We start from the raw sequence: 19,226 nt of genomic DNA, 5'->3' as shown, positions 1-19,226 counted from the left end.
ATAGCTACTAAGGAGGCAACCTTCCATTTCAAAAATTGAATTTGAGAAGAATGCATGGGTTCATGAGTCTGGTAAGTACGATATTTAGATTCCAAGTAGGAACAGGTGGTGTTCTAGGTGGATTAATGAGTTTTAAACCTTCAATGAAAGCTTCTATAACTGGAACTCTAAATAGAGAGGTGCGTTGAATAGTCTGCAAGTATGTTGATATTGCAGTAAGATGAATTTTGATGGATGAGAAAGCCAAATTTAATTTCTGCAAATGAAGTAGCTAGCACACAATATCTTGTATTGATGCTGTAAGTGGATCAGTGTTTTTAGATTGACAGTAGCAAACAAATCTTTTCCATTTGTTAGCATAACATTGTCTAGTAGTAGGTTTACATGCCTGCTTAAGCAATTCCATACATTCTAATGGACGTTTTAGGTACCCAAATTCTATGGCTTCAGGAGCCAAATCGCTAAATTGAGAGCACTGGGGTTTGGGTGCCTGATTTGACCCTTATTTTGTGTTAATAAATCGGGTCTGTTTGGGAGTTTGGAATGAGGTAGTACCGACAGGTCTAGGAGTGTGGTGTACCAATGTTGACGTGCCCATGTTGGGGCTATGAGTATCATGGTGAGAGATGTCTGACGTAACTTGTTGACCAGAAAGGGAAGGAGTAGGAGAGGGGGAAAAGCGTAAGCAAATATCCCTGACTAATTGATCCATAGAGCATAGCCCTTGGATAGGGGATGTAGGTGTCTGGATGCGAAGTTTTGTCATTTTGCTTTTTCGCTTGTTGCGACTAGGTCTATCTCTGGTGTTCCCCACTTCTGAAAATACTTGTGAAGTACCTGAAGGTGAATCTCCCATTCGTGTGTCTGTTGGTGGTTCCTGCTTAGGAGATCCGCCAGCTGATTGTGTATTCCTGGAATGTATTCTGCTAAGAGATGAATGTGATTGTAAATTGCCCATTTCCATATTGTCTGGGCTAAAAGGGACAGTTGAGATGAATGTGTCCCGCCTTGCTTTTTCAGGTAATACATGGTCTGTTTTTATCAGAACAATCTTGTGCTTGAGAAGGGATTGAAATGCTTTTAGGGCAAGGAACACAGCTAATATTTCTAAATGGTTTATGTGAAATTCGTTCTGTTTGGAATCCCATTCACCTTGAATGGTAAGGTTATCGAGATGAGCTCCCCAACCTATCACTGATGCGTCTGTTGTTATTATGGTCTGAGGCACAGGGTCTTGAAATGACCGCCCCTTCATTAGATTGTTGAAATTCCACCATTGAAGAGACGTGTGCGTTTGGCGGTTCATCAACACTAGATCTTGCAATTGACCTTGTGCCTGAGACCACTGTTGTGAGAGGCATTGTTGTAAAGGCCACATATTGAGTCTTGCATGTGGTACTACTGCTATGCAAGATGCCATCATTCCTAGAATCTTCATGATAAATCTTAGTGTATTGTTGATTTGGCTGTATGTGTGGCATGAGATTTTGGAAAGCCTGAATCATTTGTGTATTTGGCTATGCTAGGTTTTTTTTGTGTATTTAAAATAGCACCTAAATAAGGTTGTACTTGTGCTGGTTGAAGGTGAGATTTCTGGTAATTTAGAGTGAACCCTAATGTATGTAGGGTCTCTATTACGTACTGAGTGTGTTGCTGGCATTGTGTAAAATTGCTTGATTTTATTAGCCAATCTTCTAGATATGGAAAGACGTGAATGTGTTGCCTTCTTAAGTAAGCTGCCACTACTGCTAGACATTTTGTGAACACTCTTGGAGCTGTTATGCCAAATGGCAGAACTTTGAACTGATAATGTTTTCCTGCTATGACAAACCTAAGGTATTTTCTGTGAGCTGGATGGATGGGTATATGGAAATAAGCATCTTGATTCTGTAGTAGTGGAATAACATCCTGCAGAGTTGCCATGTGAAAGTGTTCTGACAGGATGTATAGATTCAGAGACCTGAGTTCTAGGATGGGTCTTAGAGTGCCCTCCTTTTTGGGAATAAGGAAGTATAGTGAGTATACATACTCCTGTTCCTTGTTTAGAATGTGGGACCAATTATATTGCTTGTTTTAGTAGTAGCAATTGTACCTCTTGTTGTAATAGAATGTTGTTTTCTGGGGACAATTTGTAGTAACGTGGGGGAATGTTTGGAGGGGTGGAGATCAATTCTAGGCAATAGGCATTGCGGATAATTGACAACACCCAATCGTCTGTGGTGATATTTTGCCAATGAGAGTGGAATCACTGTAGTCTTCCACACCTCCCTCACAGCCCCCCCCACACAGGAGATGTGTGAGGTTGAGGGATGGTAAATAAGTCACTGTTTGGATAGTGTAGTGGTTTTTTTTTTAGGTTTGGAACTTGCCTCTGTTTCTAAAATATTGGTCTCTGTAAGACCCTCTAAATCCCCCTCTTTGATATTGTTGCTGCTGTTGTCCCTGCTTTTCCTGGGAGGTAGAGGCATCAGAGGATTGTGGTTTGAATCCTCTGCTAAACTGTTGCCTGCGAAAGGAGCTTCTATATGGTGTTGTGTATAATGCTCCCATTGCTTTGGCAGTGTCTGCGTCTTTCCTCACTTTTTCTATGGTCGTATCGACCTCAGGACCAAACAAATGTTCCTTGTCAAAAGGCATATTGAGTACTGCCTGTTGGATTTCTGGTTTAAAACCAGAAGAACGTAGCCATGCATGCCTTCTTATAGTAATGGCAGTATTGACACTCCTTGCTGCTGTATACGCAGCATCCAGGGCAGACCTTATCTGATTGTTGGTTATAGCCTGTCCCTCGTCTAAAATCTGCTGTGCCCTCTTTTGATGTTCCTTTGGGAGGTGCTGTAGGATTTCTTGCATCTCGTCCCAGTGGGCTCTGTCGTATCTGGCTAGAAGTGCTTGCGAATTGTAGTTCACCATTGGTTGGCAGCTTGTGTGGCCACTCTTGCCAGCAGCAACACATTTTATACTGCTATTAGCCCTCTTTCTAGCTGCACTCACTACCACTGAATCTGGAGGAACTTGGTATGTGATGTAGTCTGGGTCTGTAGGAGCAGGTTTGTACTTCTTGTCAATACGCAGAGTAATTACTCTAGCTTTGACTGGCTCACTAACATTTTGGTCTGCATGTTTGACCATTCCAGGCAACATTGGAAGGTACCGATATCTAGAGTGAGTGGAGGACAGAGTGATAAACAAGAAATCCTCCTCTAGGGGTTCAGAGTGCATAAGCACCCCAGGATAAGCAGCTGGCCTGGAAACAACCTGCATGTATGCAGTAGTGTCCTCAGTGGAGAAGGCTTGGAGGGGTATAAGTCAGGGTCATTATCAGGAATAGGATCTGGGTTGTATAGATCACAAGGATCCACTGTATCCCCATGTGAGTACTGCGAATACGTTGGTGAAGGCAACAGTGGTGGCCTAGTGGATGGAGGTGAAAAATAAAGCTTTGGTGAACGAGGAGGAGAAGTAGGGGCAGGTACTAGCTTCTCTTTCTGCTTATAAAGTTTTGCTGATGGCTGAACAGTCTAATTCTTCCTGAAAAGCCAGATTTCTCTTGGTTTTCAAAAGGAGGTGCAGTAACAATTCTGCCAGTCTCTTTGAGGATGTGGATTCTGGGTTGTCTTTCATCCATAACCTCCAGGATAGGCTGAATCTCAGTGTCCTCATCAAAAGGTCTGTAAGATTCCTGCATTGGTTTCGAACGTTGAGATGCCTCAAAAGTCCTTGTTCTTCTGTATAAAAATATTTTTGGGGTTCCGAAGTTTGGATCTTTTTCGGTCCCGAAAATGGAGTTTGTTGTTTCGGCTCTGAAACAAGGTGTCGAGGCTTTGACTCCGAGGAGTGAGGACACTTACTCGAGTCCGAGGCAGAACTTTTTACAGATTTACTCGACTCCGATGTTGACGGAGGAGTGGCCTTTTTCGGCTCTGAACCCGAAGGTCGGTAGCTGATAGTCTTTTTTCGGGTCAGACCATGGCCTTCTGGCAGTGGTGTACCCAAGGCCTTCAATGGTTTCTTGCATATGGGCGAAGGGGCAGACGTACTCACGTGCTGGCCAGCAGTGCTAGGCCTATCTTCTTCCAATTCTTGCTCGGAGTCGGTGTCTCGGATGGAGACCGCTGTCTGCGCTTGTTCTTCTTCCATGATGTCGAGATGTTCTGTACTTTTCAACGCCATCTCTAACCTTTTTGCTCTCCGATCACGCAAGGTCTTCTTGGATCGAGGCGATCAGAAGGCCTCACAATCCTCTTCTCAGTGGTCCGGAGAAAGACACAGATTGCAAACCAGGTGTTGGTCTGTATAGGGAAACTTTGTGTGGCACCGTGGGCAGAATCGAAATTGAGTCCTATCCATCAGACTTCCAGTCGGTAGGCCCGAACAGGCCTGAGTCAGGCGCACCCACCCAGAAGGGTGAAATCTATATTCCAACAGTACTATCGGTTTTAGGCTAGATGGAAACGCAATCGAAACAATACCGACGATTAAATGAGTTTTCTAAGGTTTCTGATTTGAAATCTCCAAGCGAGAGGAAACACGTCCGAACCCGTAAGTGGAAAGAAAACAATCTAACAATGGAGTCGATGCCCATGCGCAGTGTAACCAAGAGGAGGAGCCACTCGATCCAGTGACTCCGAAAAGACTTCTTTGAAGAAAAACAACTTGTAACACTCCGAGCCCAACACTAGATGTCGGAAGAGCTATGCATAGAATGTGTATCTGCAGCTATACATGCCATCAAACAGATATATATATATATATATTCACTTACAAAACCCAAAGGTTACAGGGACTTTATAGTTAGGGTCTGAATTTTTCCTCTACAAAACCATGGAAATTCAGCAGTCATAGTTAGAGTGCTTTCTATTGCTCTGTTTTTTTTTTTTTGTTTAGTCTATTTCCTAACTATAATGTCCCTGTAACCTTTAGCTTTTTCAGTGAATTGTCACTTTTTTTTGTTAAACATTAAGTAATTTTCATTACTATACGCTAATCCAAACACTGCCACGCACGGCCTTTGGCCCTGCACAGCTGCAGTTGTCCCAGGGCCTGCAGCCGACCCCTATAACAACCTAACCATGTGCTGAGCACGGCCGAACAGTCTATCTCTCTTCATGTGAGAATAGGTGTTACAGGGTGTCCCTGGGTGTGGAAGTGGGTGCTTGAGGGTCTGAGTGGTTTGAGAGTCGGTGCATGTGGGCCTGAGTGGATCTGTGAGTGGGTGCGTCAGTGCCGAGTGTGTATGTAAGTGGGTTAAACAGTGTGAGTGGGTATGTGAGTGCGTGCAGGAGGGTCTGAGTGGGGTTGTGAGTGGGTAATTCTGTGAGTGGGTGCATGAGGGTCTGAGTGGGTCTGTAAGTGAATGTGCGAGGGTTTCAGTTGATCTGTGAGTGGGTGTGTGAGGCTGAGTGTTCTTTGAGTGAGTGTATGAATGTCTCAGTGGGTTTGTGTGTGGGTGCATCAGAGTCTCACTGGGTCATGCCTGTGAGTGGGTGTGACAGTGTCTGAGTGGGTATATGAGTGGGTGCCTGAGAGTCTGAGTGGATTTGCGAGTGGGTGTGTGAGGGTCTCAATGGGTATGCTGGTGGGTGCATAAGGGACTGTGTGGGTCTATGAATGGGTGCATCAGGGTCTGAGTGGGTCTGTGAGTAGGTGCATCAGTGGCTGAGTGGGTCCGTGAGTGGTTGTGTCAGTGTATGAGTGGGTCTATGAGTGGGAGCGTGGGTGTCTATGTGCGTCTGTGAGTGGATGTGTCAGTGTCTGAGTTGGTCGGTGAGTGGGTGCGTAATTGTCTGAGTGGTTGCATGAGTGGTCTGTGAGTGGGTGTATGAGTGTCTCAGTGGGTCTGTGTGCATCAGTGTCTCAGTGGGTCTGTGAGTGGGTGCATGAGGGTCTGAGTGGTTCGGTGAGTGGATGTGTGAGGCTTTCAGTTGATCTGTGAGTGGGTGTGTGAGGCTCTGTGTGGTCTGTGAGTGGGTGTATGAGTGTCTCAGTGGGTTTTTTGTGTAGGTGCATCAGTGTCTCACTGAGTCCGTGAGTGGGTCTGTGAGTGGGTATATAAAGGTCTGAGTGTGAGTGGGTGCCTGAGTCTCTTAGTGCATGTATAAGTGAATGAATTGGTGTATGCATGATTCTGTGGTTCCTCTTCAAATTGTTTTATATTCAAGAATATTTTGCATATAATTTGCGCAAATTTACAAATATCACACATGGTGACGCAAAATTATTTTAAACCCATAATTTGCCCCTAAAATACACCTATCTATACCATGCCCCTGGGGTCAGGGTACCTCCACCCTGACCCCTTATGCCACTTTCAATTAGGATTTTCACCCCTGGGGACTGTGGCCTGTGAAATAAAATGGCGGCCGCAACTTTCTAGTCGGGTTGCGGTCAGTCAATTACTGCGATTCTTTTCTTGTGAAAATTTGCGAATATTCGCAAGCTCCGATATACAAATTTGGATTTCCTTTAATATCTCAAAAACTACTGAACTGATTTATACCAAATAGGCAAGCGCGTAATCTGCATACCGAAAGCTAGCTTCCTGCCAAATTTGGTGTAATTCCATCCAGTGGTTAGGGCTGTAGTCGTGTCTAACTGTCCTATGGGAATTAACATGGGAAATGCAATGTTTGTGACCCCCCCATTTTTCTTTGTCCCCGCTTGACGGATCACCCCAAACATTCCATGCACAACAAGAATCACCAGGGCACTTGTTTGGAAAATTTGGTGAAGATTCATCAAACGGTGCCAAAGATATAGGCAAGTCAGAAAACTCTTATTCGATGGAAACTAGGTCCTAACGAAGACTACCTATTTGTGACTGCCATACATACGTGTGTGTATATATATATATATATATATATATATATATATATATATATATATATATTTATATTTATTTTCTTTTTCCAAACCTCTGCCTTGCCTTTCTCTGGTCTTACCCACCAAACGGGGTCCGTGCACAGCAGCAGGCACAGGACCCTTTACTCCACGCCACATCCGACGCAAAAGAAGGCCAGCACTCCAGTAAATGTACACTAATTAAATCCATCACAGATTACATTTCCTGGAGCGCTGGCCTTCTTTTGCGCCTGATGTGGTATGGAGTATATATGTGTGTGTGTGTATATATACATATATATATATATATATACATATACATACATACATACTCCATACAACATCGTTAGTGGGGTATCATGTATGACTTGCGTTTGTCTGACAGTCCAAACTCACAAGTTTAGTTATAATTTGTGTATTTGAATGTCTTTTTGTAAGTTGAGAAATTGTTTTCCTAAAAAGACTGCAATACCTCAGACATTTCTTGTGATAATGGAATATTGCAGTTAAATTTTATGAATGGCCACTTGGCCAAAATGGTGGTGATCACTATATCTGCCAATAGGTTATAGTTTTCTTTTAAAAATTTAAGAATTTGTTTAAAAGGTTTTTTTTTTTTTTTAATTGAATTTTTTTGAGATAATGACATTTTGTATATATATTTTGAAAATAACAGACATTATTATTATTTTTGGATGATTTTATTTTAATTATGATTTGGATTTATTTGGGGTGTTTCTGAAATTGTTCTAAGTGTGGGGTGTTGTGGTGTTCTCGTCACATAATGATCTGTCTTCTACGTCTAGAGAAACCATGGGTATATTTTCTAAGGGAGAGGGGGCTTCTGTAATTATCTGGGATGATGAAGAAGACTGCGATGGTTGCAACGTGTAGCCTTTGCAAGACGAGAAATTGTTCGCTTTAAAACGTTGTGACGGCCTTGAGTAAATAAATCAATTGTTGTTTGGAGTGCCGTCGTTTGGATAACTTTCGCTGCTGTATAATTATTAACGGGTCCTGCGCCTGCAAACGTGCACTGGCTTAGTTTGGCCCTGTCAGTTTAACAGCAGGAACTACTCTTCGTAAATACTCAGATAGATATATAAATATTTACCATACCTATACTCATCCTGCATGGTATATATATCATGTGTCATATACACACACACATATATATGTATATACATACACACATAAACACAGTGTTTTAGTTACCTTACATATACTTACCATGCGCAGGTGTGGTAAAAGCATCTGTGTGGAAAAGTCATGCATAGTAAAGTCATGGGATGTAGCGTCATACAACTGAGATAATGTAATATGTTTTCTACTCTCTCAGTCATGCACAGCATCTCTTGAAGGGTGAAAATTAATCTGGAAGGCACTTAGCCATCAACTCATATGATCAGTTATACCTTCGCTGTCTACCCATATGCTCAGTAATAAAGTTTGATGATAAAGGACAGCGTGCTAAGGACAGTGACAAAACAGATCATTCAATACATATACCAAAATTGGTTCTGCATGATATGAATATCCATCGCCAGTATTTAGTTCTAACTCTCCTAAGAAACATGGATCTGGCTGCACCATTGAAGACACAAGTATGACAAAATTAAGGTCATGTTTCATTTTAATAAGTTAAAAGAACAGATGATAGATGGAATGCTGAACAATGTCAAACACTCACCCCCAGCCACAGATCTGGGACTAAAGCCATTGTTTTTCTGCTCGCCATGCCATTCCAGTTGGTCCCGGACTCACTGTGACACTGGATTCAAGCTAGCCTGCCTGATGAGGGGTGATACCCTAAAACCAGCCACAGGATGCTTGTTCCTAGTCTAGGAGAAACTCGCCTGGCAGTTTGGGCTGGACTGTTCCATGGGGAGCTGGGTCAAAACTGATTTGCATATGGCTGGGTCAAAACTGGGGTGGCATGGTGGGGAAAAAAAAACAATGGATTGGGATGCGGTCATGAACCAATGCCAGTGGCTGAGATTAATTCAGGCATTCAGTCAATCACCTTGTTGTTTTTGCATTTGTCATCTTAATATGTTGGCTGATGAATGGGTCTTGGAGCACAATAATGATGTTCTTTGCCATTTCATGTAACATGACTGGCTTCCTACAGAGCTCTTTGGGAGCTGCCAGAGAGGTCCTTTTCACACTAGAATGGAATCACAGGGTTTAAGTGCAGGGAAAGAGTCTCCATTTAAAAGACTCACGACGGCTCTGAACTTTCCTCGAAGCTAGGCGGTCGCATGACTTGTGACTATGATGCAAAAAGCACAAGAGCAAATACAAGCAAGGGTAAGCATGACTCGTGTGTTTTCATCAATTCTTGCACAAAACATTTACCGAAAAGCAGGCCTTGCATCAGTTTCAAACTAACAAATGGATACAAAGGCCAGCATATTTAAATAATGGTATCGCTTTTCAGAATTAGATTAATTAAATCAAGCTGTTCGATGTCACTTTCTGTTGTCGCCTACCTTTTCCAATCGGATTCGGTCTCCACATTCAGCATCAAAAATGCCACGAGTTGAAATCAAATCTTCATTGGTTACTTTCCACTGACGACTGGCAAACTGAATGACGGCAAAGAGCCTTCCGAACTGTCCATTTGCTATGAGATTGTTTACTCGCTGCACAAGTTCTAAATAAGAGAAAACAAATGAGCTCATAACCGTTGAAAAACACAAAAAAAAAAACATACATTACTCTTTTCACAAAGAATGCTAAAAGGATGTCTCTCCGAGAAATATACTTTTGAAAACACCAATTCAATAAAAAAATCGAAAGCATTGTTCAAAGGAGCTGCACACTTTGTGTCTTTGAAGCTTGCTATGGTGAGACTCTTCAGTTACTTGACATGGCTACCTAATGAACAAATAATACACTTACAACTTGTTTCAAGTTTGGCCCAGGATTCATTTTATTCACTCACAAGCGGTATTCAGCTCATAGATAACGCTGAAATTTTACTAATGAATATTTAATGTATTCTGAATGTTGAATCTGCATAGAAAATGAATTAACGTAGAAAATTAATACACAAGTTGAAAATGTGCCTACTTGAGTGACCACTAATAATCACAAAGTGTACATATTAACGGCTTATTAATGTGAAATGTTGAGCTTATATTTGGATTAATGTAGAAGTATGTCATATTAATGGTAATGTATTATGTATTTGCTTTAGTAATCATATGCCCTAATTTAGCGAGGTCTGGGGCCTAGGTACAAGGCCTCATGTCAAGTTGCATTGCTAAGTCGAACCCTAAAATGGCTGCTCAGAGAACTAAACTGTGATTTTCCATTGCATTGACCAAATACTAGTAGCTGAAATTCCTTCCCATGAGAACTGCTTGCTAAAAAATGTTTTACTAGCTATAGATTCTTTGTATAACTTACAGTGTGTAAAAGCGAGGATCTCTGCAGCGGGCAATGCAAACACTGACTGGAATATAAGCTGATACAATTTTGTTACCTCACGAGCACAACGACGGGAACAGGAGAAGAAGAGCCAATCATTGACATGTGAACAATGGTTTAGTAAATTCTTAGATTTGTTGGTCTACTTTCATTAGACTAAACGTAAACTTACAATTGTTTGACCAACAGCAAAATGGGACGTAGTTTTAGGGAATCTAACTTAGCCAGACTGCTCTGAGAGGAGATATGCCATTCCGCATTATCCTTCTCGACCGTCCCGAGAGGAGATGTGCATAACTTTCCTTAACTTTGTTACCTAGAAACAACATTCTATTATATCTATTCTTGAGACAGTTCAATCATTGCTGAATTTCAATGCTTTGCTGAACGAACAGGTGTCCAATTGACGAACACTGTTACCGCTTGCTAAACCATACCGAGGTAAGGTATAGCACGATGTTACTGATTATTATTTCGATTGTTAGACTTTTCATCCTTGGTGTGGTCTCCCTTAACTTTTTGCCTCTGTTTCCCAGGTTGTTGATGTGTGCTGGACTCTGTTTTTACTGTTTTTGTTACTCTGGGCACATTACCACGGCTAACCAGTGCTAAAGTGCAAGTGCTCGTATACCAAATGTGTATGTAACTTGTTAATCCATGAGTGGCATATCTGATTTACTGGTAAGTCCCTAGGACAGGACACTAGAGGTGCCCAGGGCCTGTAAATCAAATGCTACTAGTGGGCCTGCAGCACTGGTTGTGCCACCCACATAAGTAGCTCTGTAAACATGGCTCAGATTTGCCACTGCAGTGTCTGTGTGTGCAGTTTTAAACTGTAAATTCGACTTGGCAAGTGTACCCACTTGCCAGGCCTAAACCTTCCCTTTTCTTACATGTAAGGCACCCCTAAGGTAGGCCCTAGTTAGCCCCAGGGTGCAGTGTATGGTTAAGGTAGGATATATAGCCCCTCATTACAACCCTGGCGGTCAATGGAGAAGTGGCGGTAATAACGCAAACAGGCCGGCGGTAAAAAAAAATGAAATTACAAGCATGGTGGTGACCGCCATGGCAATCCGCCACTTCTCCACTCCGACCGCCAGGGTGGTAATGACCGCTGGGCTAAAGACTTCGGTCTCCAGCCCGGCGGCCGTCACTACACCGCTGGCGGCATCACGACCCCGCATACCGCCATGGATTTTGTGGGGTTCTGTACTGCCACGAAATCCATGGCGTAAGGCACTATCAGTGCCAGGGAATACATTCCCTGGCACTGATTGGGGTCTCCCCAACCTCTCTCCCCCTCCCCAAAGTCCTCCCCCCAAACCCACGACCCCCCTACCACCCCCCAAAGGTGGTAGGACCCCACACCCCACCAAACATTGACACACACACACACACACACCCTACACGCACACTCACACAACTACTACACATACACACAGACCGATATAAATGCACACATTTCCCATACACACACCACACCCCTGCATGCATACATGCACTCACACACCCCCTCTACACACTCACATGCACACCCCTGTGCACACACACAACACACAACAATCCCCCACCCCCCTCCCCTAACAGACGATCACCTTACCTGGTCCGGTGATCCTCCGGGAGGGAACGGGATCCATGGGGGCTGCTCCGCCGCCAGCACCCCGTCACCAGAACACCACCACGCCGAATCCTGGGTTGTGATTCAGTGGGTGGTGTTCTAATGACGTGGCAGTGGAGGTGGAGCAGCATCCACTTCACCGCCGACCGCCAGTATGACTGCTGGCGGCTCTCCGCCCGGAAAAGGGCGAAGGGCTGCCAGCAGTCACAATACGCTGTGCCTAAAAACAGCCTGCACTGGCGGTCTTCAGCACCGCAGTACCTCTGTGGTCTTGAAAAAAAGACCACTGAGGTCCAAATGAGGGCCATAGTCATTTTTCACTGTTGCAAGGCCTGTCTCTCTCAAAGGTTAACACAGGGGCTACTTTTAAATATGATTTAAGTGAGATTCCCTTTGGGAGCGGATAGACATGGAGTTTGGGGTCTCTGAACTCACAATTTAACGATATCTTTTAGTAAAGTTGATTTTAAGATTGTGCATTTGAAAATGCCAGTTTTAGAAAGTGAGCATTTTCTTGCTTAAACCATTTCTGTGACTCCTGTTTGTGGATGCCCTGTCTGGGTCAGTTTGACAGTTGGGCTGGTTGCACCTCTCACTAGACAGTGACACAAAGGGAGCTGGGGTGTGGCCCGCATATCCTGATGAGCCATCTGTGCTGGGAGGGAGAGGAGAAGTGGTCACTCACACCTGAAAGGGCTGTGCCTGCCCTCACACAATGCAGTCTCCAACCCCATGGTGTGTGTCTAGCCTGGGCAAGGCAGGATTTCACAAACAAGAGTGACTTTTCTTTGAAGTAAGCCTACTTCAAAGGGCAAAATGGTTATAAGAAGGGCACCCAAAACCACAGACTTTAAATCACTTCTGTAAACCAAGAGGAACCTCCGCCTGGAGAAGAGCTGAGGAAGAAGAGCTGCCATGCCTGTGACTGTGCTTTGTGGAGATGTCCTGCAGTTGTGCTTCTGATTTTGCAAGGGGACAAAGACCGGTCTTTGTGTGCATTCCTGCTTGTGAAGAACTCTCCAAGGGCTTGAATTAGAGCTTGCCTCCTGTTGTAGAAGTCTCAGGGACAGTAAAGGCTTCTCTCTGCCAACACCTGGAGCCTCTGCTGAGACTCCTACCCTGCCAAGCGGTGCCCATCCAGTTCCTGGGACCCTGAAAGGAGAAGCTGGCAGAACAAGAGTAAGAAATCCACAGAAAGACCGCCGTGCAGAGAAAAGATTGACCCAACTCCGAGACGCGGCTGAAAAAATCAACGCGCCGCTGGCTTCGTGGCTGAAAATTGACGCTCACCTGCAGACCAGCTGGAAGATCGATGCACGCGGCTGGAGAAACAAGGCGCAGCATTGCTGACAGAGGCTGGTGTGATCGCAACCCGCGCTGTGCGGTTTTCGGATCATCGTGCAGCAGGATTCCCGACGCAAACATCGCTGGGCGTGTAAAAATGACGCAAGGCCTGCCAAGACCCAAGAGTGCTGTTCAAATCGACGCATCGCTCTCCTGCAGAGAGAAGAAACGACACACGCCGAATCGACTGAAGGAGAAACAACACAGGGTCTCGCTCGTGAGTGATATCGACGCATCGCAAGCCCCTTTTGACGCACACTCTCAGGAACATTTCCACGCTAACAGAATTGGCATTTTGTTTAAAATTACATGAAGACTCTTTTTGGTTTTTAATTGATAACTTGACTTGTGTATTGTGGATTTTTGTTGTTTTGGTCTTGTTTTGTTTAGATAAATATTTAATATTTTTCTAAACCTTTGTTGTGTCATTTTGTAGTGTTTTTTTTCAGTTACTGTGTGTGTTGGTACAAATTCTTTACACCTAGCACTCTGAAGTTAACCCTGCCTGCTCGTGCCAAGCTACCAAGGGCGTGAGCGGGGGTTAGCTGAGGGTGATTCTCCTTTATCCTGACTAGAGTGAGAGTCTTTGCTTGGACAGTGGGTAACCCCCCATTTTTAACATCTATTTGTTTTTGTCCTTGGGTACCAACCGCTAATTTTGATAGAGCCATAGTTAGATGCTTTCCAAATTTGTGTTGACTAAATTGTTTTGCCTGAAGCCCAAACATGCTATTCTAATCAGAAGGTTGGTTAGGATACTCACTGATGATGCTTGCTAAATACAAGAGTTGATGTATTTTATTTGCTGAATCTAAATGTATGCCATTTCGTTTGCACAGGTATTCTAGCTATTGATTTGTACTGTAACCTTAGAATGTGTATTGGTCCAAGCTTTGATTAAATTGCGATTCTTTAGAAGATTTGGTGAACCAGTATTGTTTCTGTATGTTTATAATTTGATTTTGAGACTAGGTTACGTGATATTAGCATTGTTAATATAGGGAAATAAACATTCTAACTTTCACATAAAGGTGTGGTTATTCATGGCCAATGGGTCTTGGTGCGTGGAAATTATTGACTCCCAAGATTATTGATGTTATTGATTGGTATTGCTATTAATTTGTTTTGGAACTGGGTCTTATGGTGGAAACTACTCTTAAGCGCAGTCAAAAGGTGTATTGAACCTCTAACGCGTCCCCTTATAATCTAAGGATAAGAAACCAAATAAGGTCAGACGCGCTAACAGTGATGGTAGCAAAGTACGATGGTTAGTCTACTTAAGAGCCCATCATAAAGGCCTGGTACAAGGTTAGTCCCCTAAAGTGAAAACAATTTGCAGAGAGTTTGGATTTTCAGATTTGGTAATACAAAGTGGGGAGGAAATGTATCCCTAAGAACCTAGAATGACTTTCCCAGAATATTGGAGCTTGTCAATGATTGTTTGAGGATGTTCTCAGCATTCTAGTAACAGTGTAAATGAAGTAGGTTTTGCGCTTGCACAACTTATGCAAATCGCAGGTGAATTGTGATGTTTGTAAGGGTTTAGGGAGTTTGCCTACTCCTGATGAAGTTGTTGAAGGAGTTTGCGTACTCCAAAGTGTGAGAGTAGGTAAGTCGTCGAACTTCACATGTGTGTGGCGCTTTCTGCTCAAACAATTGTCAACATGGTTGTTGGTATACGGGCCCTGCAAGGTCTAAGACTCCAGAGTACACTGGAAAGTGCATTAGACACTTGTTTTTTGTTGTAATTTGTCTGTTTTAGTAGGTCGATCGGGTATGGTCAACAAGTGAGTCAAAGGGAGTGAAAGTTTTTGACTGAGATCTGGCGAGTCCTATGTGCACCTGGACAGACCCACTGATCAGTTGAGAGTAAAATTTGCGGGTCAAATTTTGCTTGTAAATCAGGGAAACTGAGAAACAAGTAGCAGCTGCTAGAGCGAGAGGCCATCAGTGAAAAAACATCTGTAAGGTTTCTGAAACTATTGTGTTACCCTACTTGTCATAAACGGACTGTAGGAAAATACCACTGTTGGCATGGTCAGCCCCACTTTTTGTCTAGTGTTGATGCCAGCTTTGATTGAAGTGTGCTGGGACCCTGCTAACCAGGCCCAGCACCAGTGTTCTTTCCCTAAAACCGCACCTTTGTTTCCACAATTGGCTCAGCCCTGGCACACAGTTAAGTCCCTTGTTATGTTATGAAACTTTATAGAGCGCATAGCTACCCAAAGGCCTCCCAGTGCTAGTAAAAGGTACCCCTGGTACCAAGGGCCCTGTGGCCAGGGAAGGTCCCTAATGGTAGCAGCATGTATTATGCCACCCTCAGGGACCCCTCACTCAGTACATGCACACTGCTTTGCAGCTTGTGTGTGCTAGTGGGTAGAAAAGATAAAGTCGACATAGCACTCCCCTCAGAGTGCCATGCCCACAAACCACTGCCTGTGGCATAGGTAAGTCACCCCTCTAGAAGACCTTAAATCCCTAAGGCAGTGTGCACTATATCACAGGTCAGGGCATAGCTGCATGAGCAATATGCCCCTACAGTGTCTAAGTCAATTCTTAGGCATTGCAAGTGCAGGGTAGCCATATTGAATATATGGCCTGGGAGTTTGTCATTACGAACTCCACAGCACCATAACGGCTACACTGAATACTTGGAAGTTTGGTATCAAACTTCTCAGCACAATAAACCCACACTGATGCCGGTGTGGGATTTTAGTGAAAAATGCACACAGAGGGCATCTTAGAGATGTTATGTTAGCCCAACTTGCTAGTGTAAGGCTGACAGGTCTATGCTAGCCTGCCAATTCCAGACGAGTTTCTGACCACATGGGATGAGTGCCTTTGTGTTTTGGTCAAAAACAAAGCCTGTCCTGGGTGGAGGTGCTTCACAGGCTGAAGCCTGGTGTTACAGTGCCCCAGGGTACTACAGCCAGTGGTGCTTCAAAGGCTCAAGCCTGGCGTTACAGTGCCCCAGCCAGTGGAAATGATCCCCCTCTTCCCCCCCCGGACGAGCCCCCACTTTTGGCGGCAAGTCCAGAGGGATAATGAGAAAAACAAGGAGGTGTCACCCCCTCAGCCAGGACCACCCATATGGTGTCCAGAGCTGAAGTGACCCCCTTCTTGAGAACTCCTCCATCTTACTTTGGTGGATTAGGACCAACAGGGATAGGGATGTACCCCCCTCTCCAGAGGGACTGGGCACAAGGAGGGTGTAGCCACCCTCAGGTACAGAAGCCATTGGCTACTGCCGCTTGACCTAAACAAATTTAGAATTTAGGGGCGTTCCTGAACCGAGCTCTTCAGATTCCTGACAATCTCAAGAGAGCTGAAAACCCCGCAGAGAAGACAAGGAGACACCAACTGACTCAGCCCCAGCCCTACCGACCCGTCTCCTGCTTTAAAAAGCTGCAAGAAAAGAAGCAACACGTTCTGCAGGACCAGCATTGCCTGAAAAGCCTCCAGGGGACTGCCTGCATCACTGAGGACCAAGAAACTCTCGTGGACAGCGGACCCGTCCAGAAAAAAAGACAAAGAAACCATCTTTAAAGGGACTCTCACCTCACTTCAGAAGCGGGAGTCCAACTACTCTGCACCCGATGCCCCCGGCCTGTGTCCAGAGAAACCAACTAGCCAAAGAGGATCCCCAGGCACCTCCAACGACGTGTCCACCCTGGGATGACCTCTCTACACCACCACCACAGCACCTGCAGAGGGAATACTGAGGACCCCCCGACCGCAACTGCCCGGGACGAAGATATCTGTCGCCTGGAGTAGCACTGCACCTGCAGCCCCCAGGCCCGAGAGAAACCGACCACTGGTGCAGCAACAACCAGCAGGTGGCCCTCACCCTTGCCCAGTCGGTGGCTTGCCCGAGAGGCCCAGCCTGTGCCATGCCTGCAGCGCCTAAGTGACCCCCAGGTCCCTCCATACAGTTTTATTGAGAACCCGACGCCCTGTTTGCACACTGCACCCGGCCGACCCCGTGCCGCTGAGGGTGTGGTTTTTGTGCCTACTTGGGGCCCCTCCAGTACTCCTCCAAACTCCCCTGGTCTGCCCTCCGACAACGTGGGTACTTACCTCTAAGCAGACCGGAACCGGAGTACCCAGTCTCCCTAGGGGCCCACGTTATTTTGGCTCCTGTTTGACCTCTACACCTAACCGGCCCTGTGTTGTTGGTGCAGAGTGTTTGGGGTCATCTTGAACCCCCAACGGTGGGCTACCGATGCCCCAGAGATTGAACCTGTAAGTTTGTTACTTACCTCAAAAACTGTACTTTACTTACCTCCCAGGAACTGTTGAAAATTGCAGTGTCCAATTTTAAAATAGCTTTTTGCCATTTTAAAGGAAACTGTATACATTATTAATTCTATTCAAAGTTCTAAGTATTACTGTGTAAAGTACCTTTCATTTGATGTACTTACCTGCTAAAAGGATCTTGTGGTTCCAGAAATAAATTAACAAAATAATATTTTTCTACATAAAACCTATTGGCCTGGAGTTAAGTCATTCAGTGTGTGTTTTCACTTATTGCTTGTGTACAATAAAAGCTTAACACTACCCTCTGATAAGCCTAACTGCTTGACCACACTACCACAAATAAAGCATTAGTATTATCTATTATTGCCTCTGTCAAGTCGCTTGGGAACCCCCTGGACTCTGTGCACACTATATCTCATTTTGATATAGTATATACAGAGCCAGCTTCCTACACGGACAAATTGGGTTTTGATTTTGTTTAGTGCTCGCAATAATTTTGCTTTAGTTGAGTGTGAATCTGAGTTTAGGAGGACAAGCCGCAAGACTGTGTCAGCCACTTTACATGTGAGAGTGACGTCATTGGAGCCGCGTTGGGATAGGTTGGTTCGTGAGAAGGGTCGCACACGGATTGGCGGCCAACCGTGAAGTGCAATTGGTGGAGAAGATTTCACATAAAGGTTGCAGAAATTAAAATTTTCAATGCTTTAAAGAATGCCTTAAGGGAGGATAATTATATTACAACAAGTATAGGGGATATTGCACTGCCAGAAGGTACACCAACTTACATTGTAATGGAAGAAAAGGGTGCTGCGTCATGTCTTTAGCTGAAACAATGGTGCAAAGTGACAGAGAAAGATGGGAGTTTACCGTTTCCAGCCCACGGAACATTTAATTTGAGGAGCTTAGAGAATTTAAGGAGGGTGCAATATGATTTGAAACCTCCTCTGAGACCAGCACAGTTTGAGGCATTAACAATTTGGGAATTAGTAGCCAGACAGCAACAGCAACAGAAATTTGAGAGAAGAATGAGAAAGGCAGAAAAGACACTAGCGGAGGCTAGGTGGGATAGCGATCAGAAATTTCAGAGAACTGAGACTTCACATGGAATTAAGTTGTTTCCTGCAATTACACAGGACAATGAGGGAGAGGAAAGGAAAGCTATCAGAAAGACAACTATAAGTCCCTCCGAGAGTAGGGAGCAGAGATCAGAAGAGTCTAGGATATCTTTAACACTTGAGGAAGAATCGGAGGATGATGAGTTCATTTTTACAGTTACTGAGAAATCACCCCACACCACACGCAGCACAAGAGTAGTCCGAGCACTAATGTAAACCATTCTGCACCTACACTTGTTAATATGAAGACGAGTCCAGTGCAGATTAACTCTAGCATGACACAGAGCTCAATGCAGAGCAGTCTTAACCTACCTACTACTTCGGCAGCTCAAAATTCAATGCTACAACCGAATGTTCAGAGAATTTACCCTGATGTACCCATTGTAGAACCTGCACAAACCTGATAGTGCCAACAGGACAGGTTTTCCCGAAACCGACATTGGTTCAGACAGAGCCAACTCCACTCTTACTGCCTCAAGTGCAGTCACAAGCAATGCCATAACAGGGACACAGACAGGTATGTCTGTACTAATGAATCAGAACACAGAAATTATGCACTCACAGAATTCGAACGTTAGGCCAAACCCAGATGCTGTGTTTGTACCCGTCACCATTGG

The 19,226-nt window shown here is 44.4% G+C and overlaps 1 protein-coding gene across 1 annotated transcript in view; it reads right to left on the bottom strand.

Moving 5' to 3' along the window:
• Positions 1 to 19,226, bottom strand: part of MRPL21 (mitochondrial ribosomal protein L21) — a 126,353-nt gene that overhangs the window by 43,330 nt on the left and 63,797 nt on the right. The window contains exon 4 of the mRNA XM_069223025.1: positions 9,333 to 9,496. Coding sequence (XP_069079126.1) covers positions 9,333 to 9,496 — 164 coding nt within the window. The remainder of the gene's footprint in view (positions 1 to 9,332; positions 9,497 to 19,226) is intronic.

Source organism: Pleurodeles waltl, chromosome 3_1 (assembly GCF_031143425.1).
Source record: "Pleurodeles waltl isolate 20211129_DDA chromosome 3_1, aPleWal1.hap1.20221129, whole genome shotgun sequence".
NCBI classification, from domain to species: domain Eukaryota; kingdom Metazoa; phylum Chordata; class Amphibia; order Caudata; family Salamandridae; genus Pleurodeles; species Pleurodeles waltl.
The sequence above is the reverse complement of the archived record's forward strand: the minus strand, read 5'-3'. Positions and strand labels throughout refer to the sequence as shown.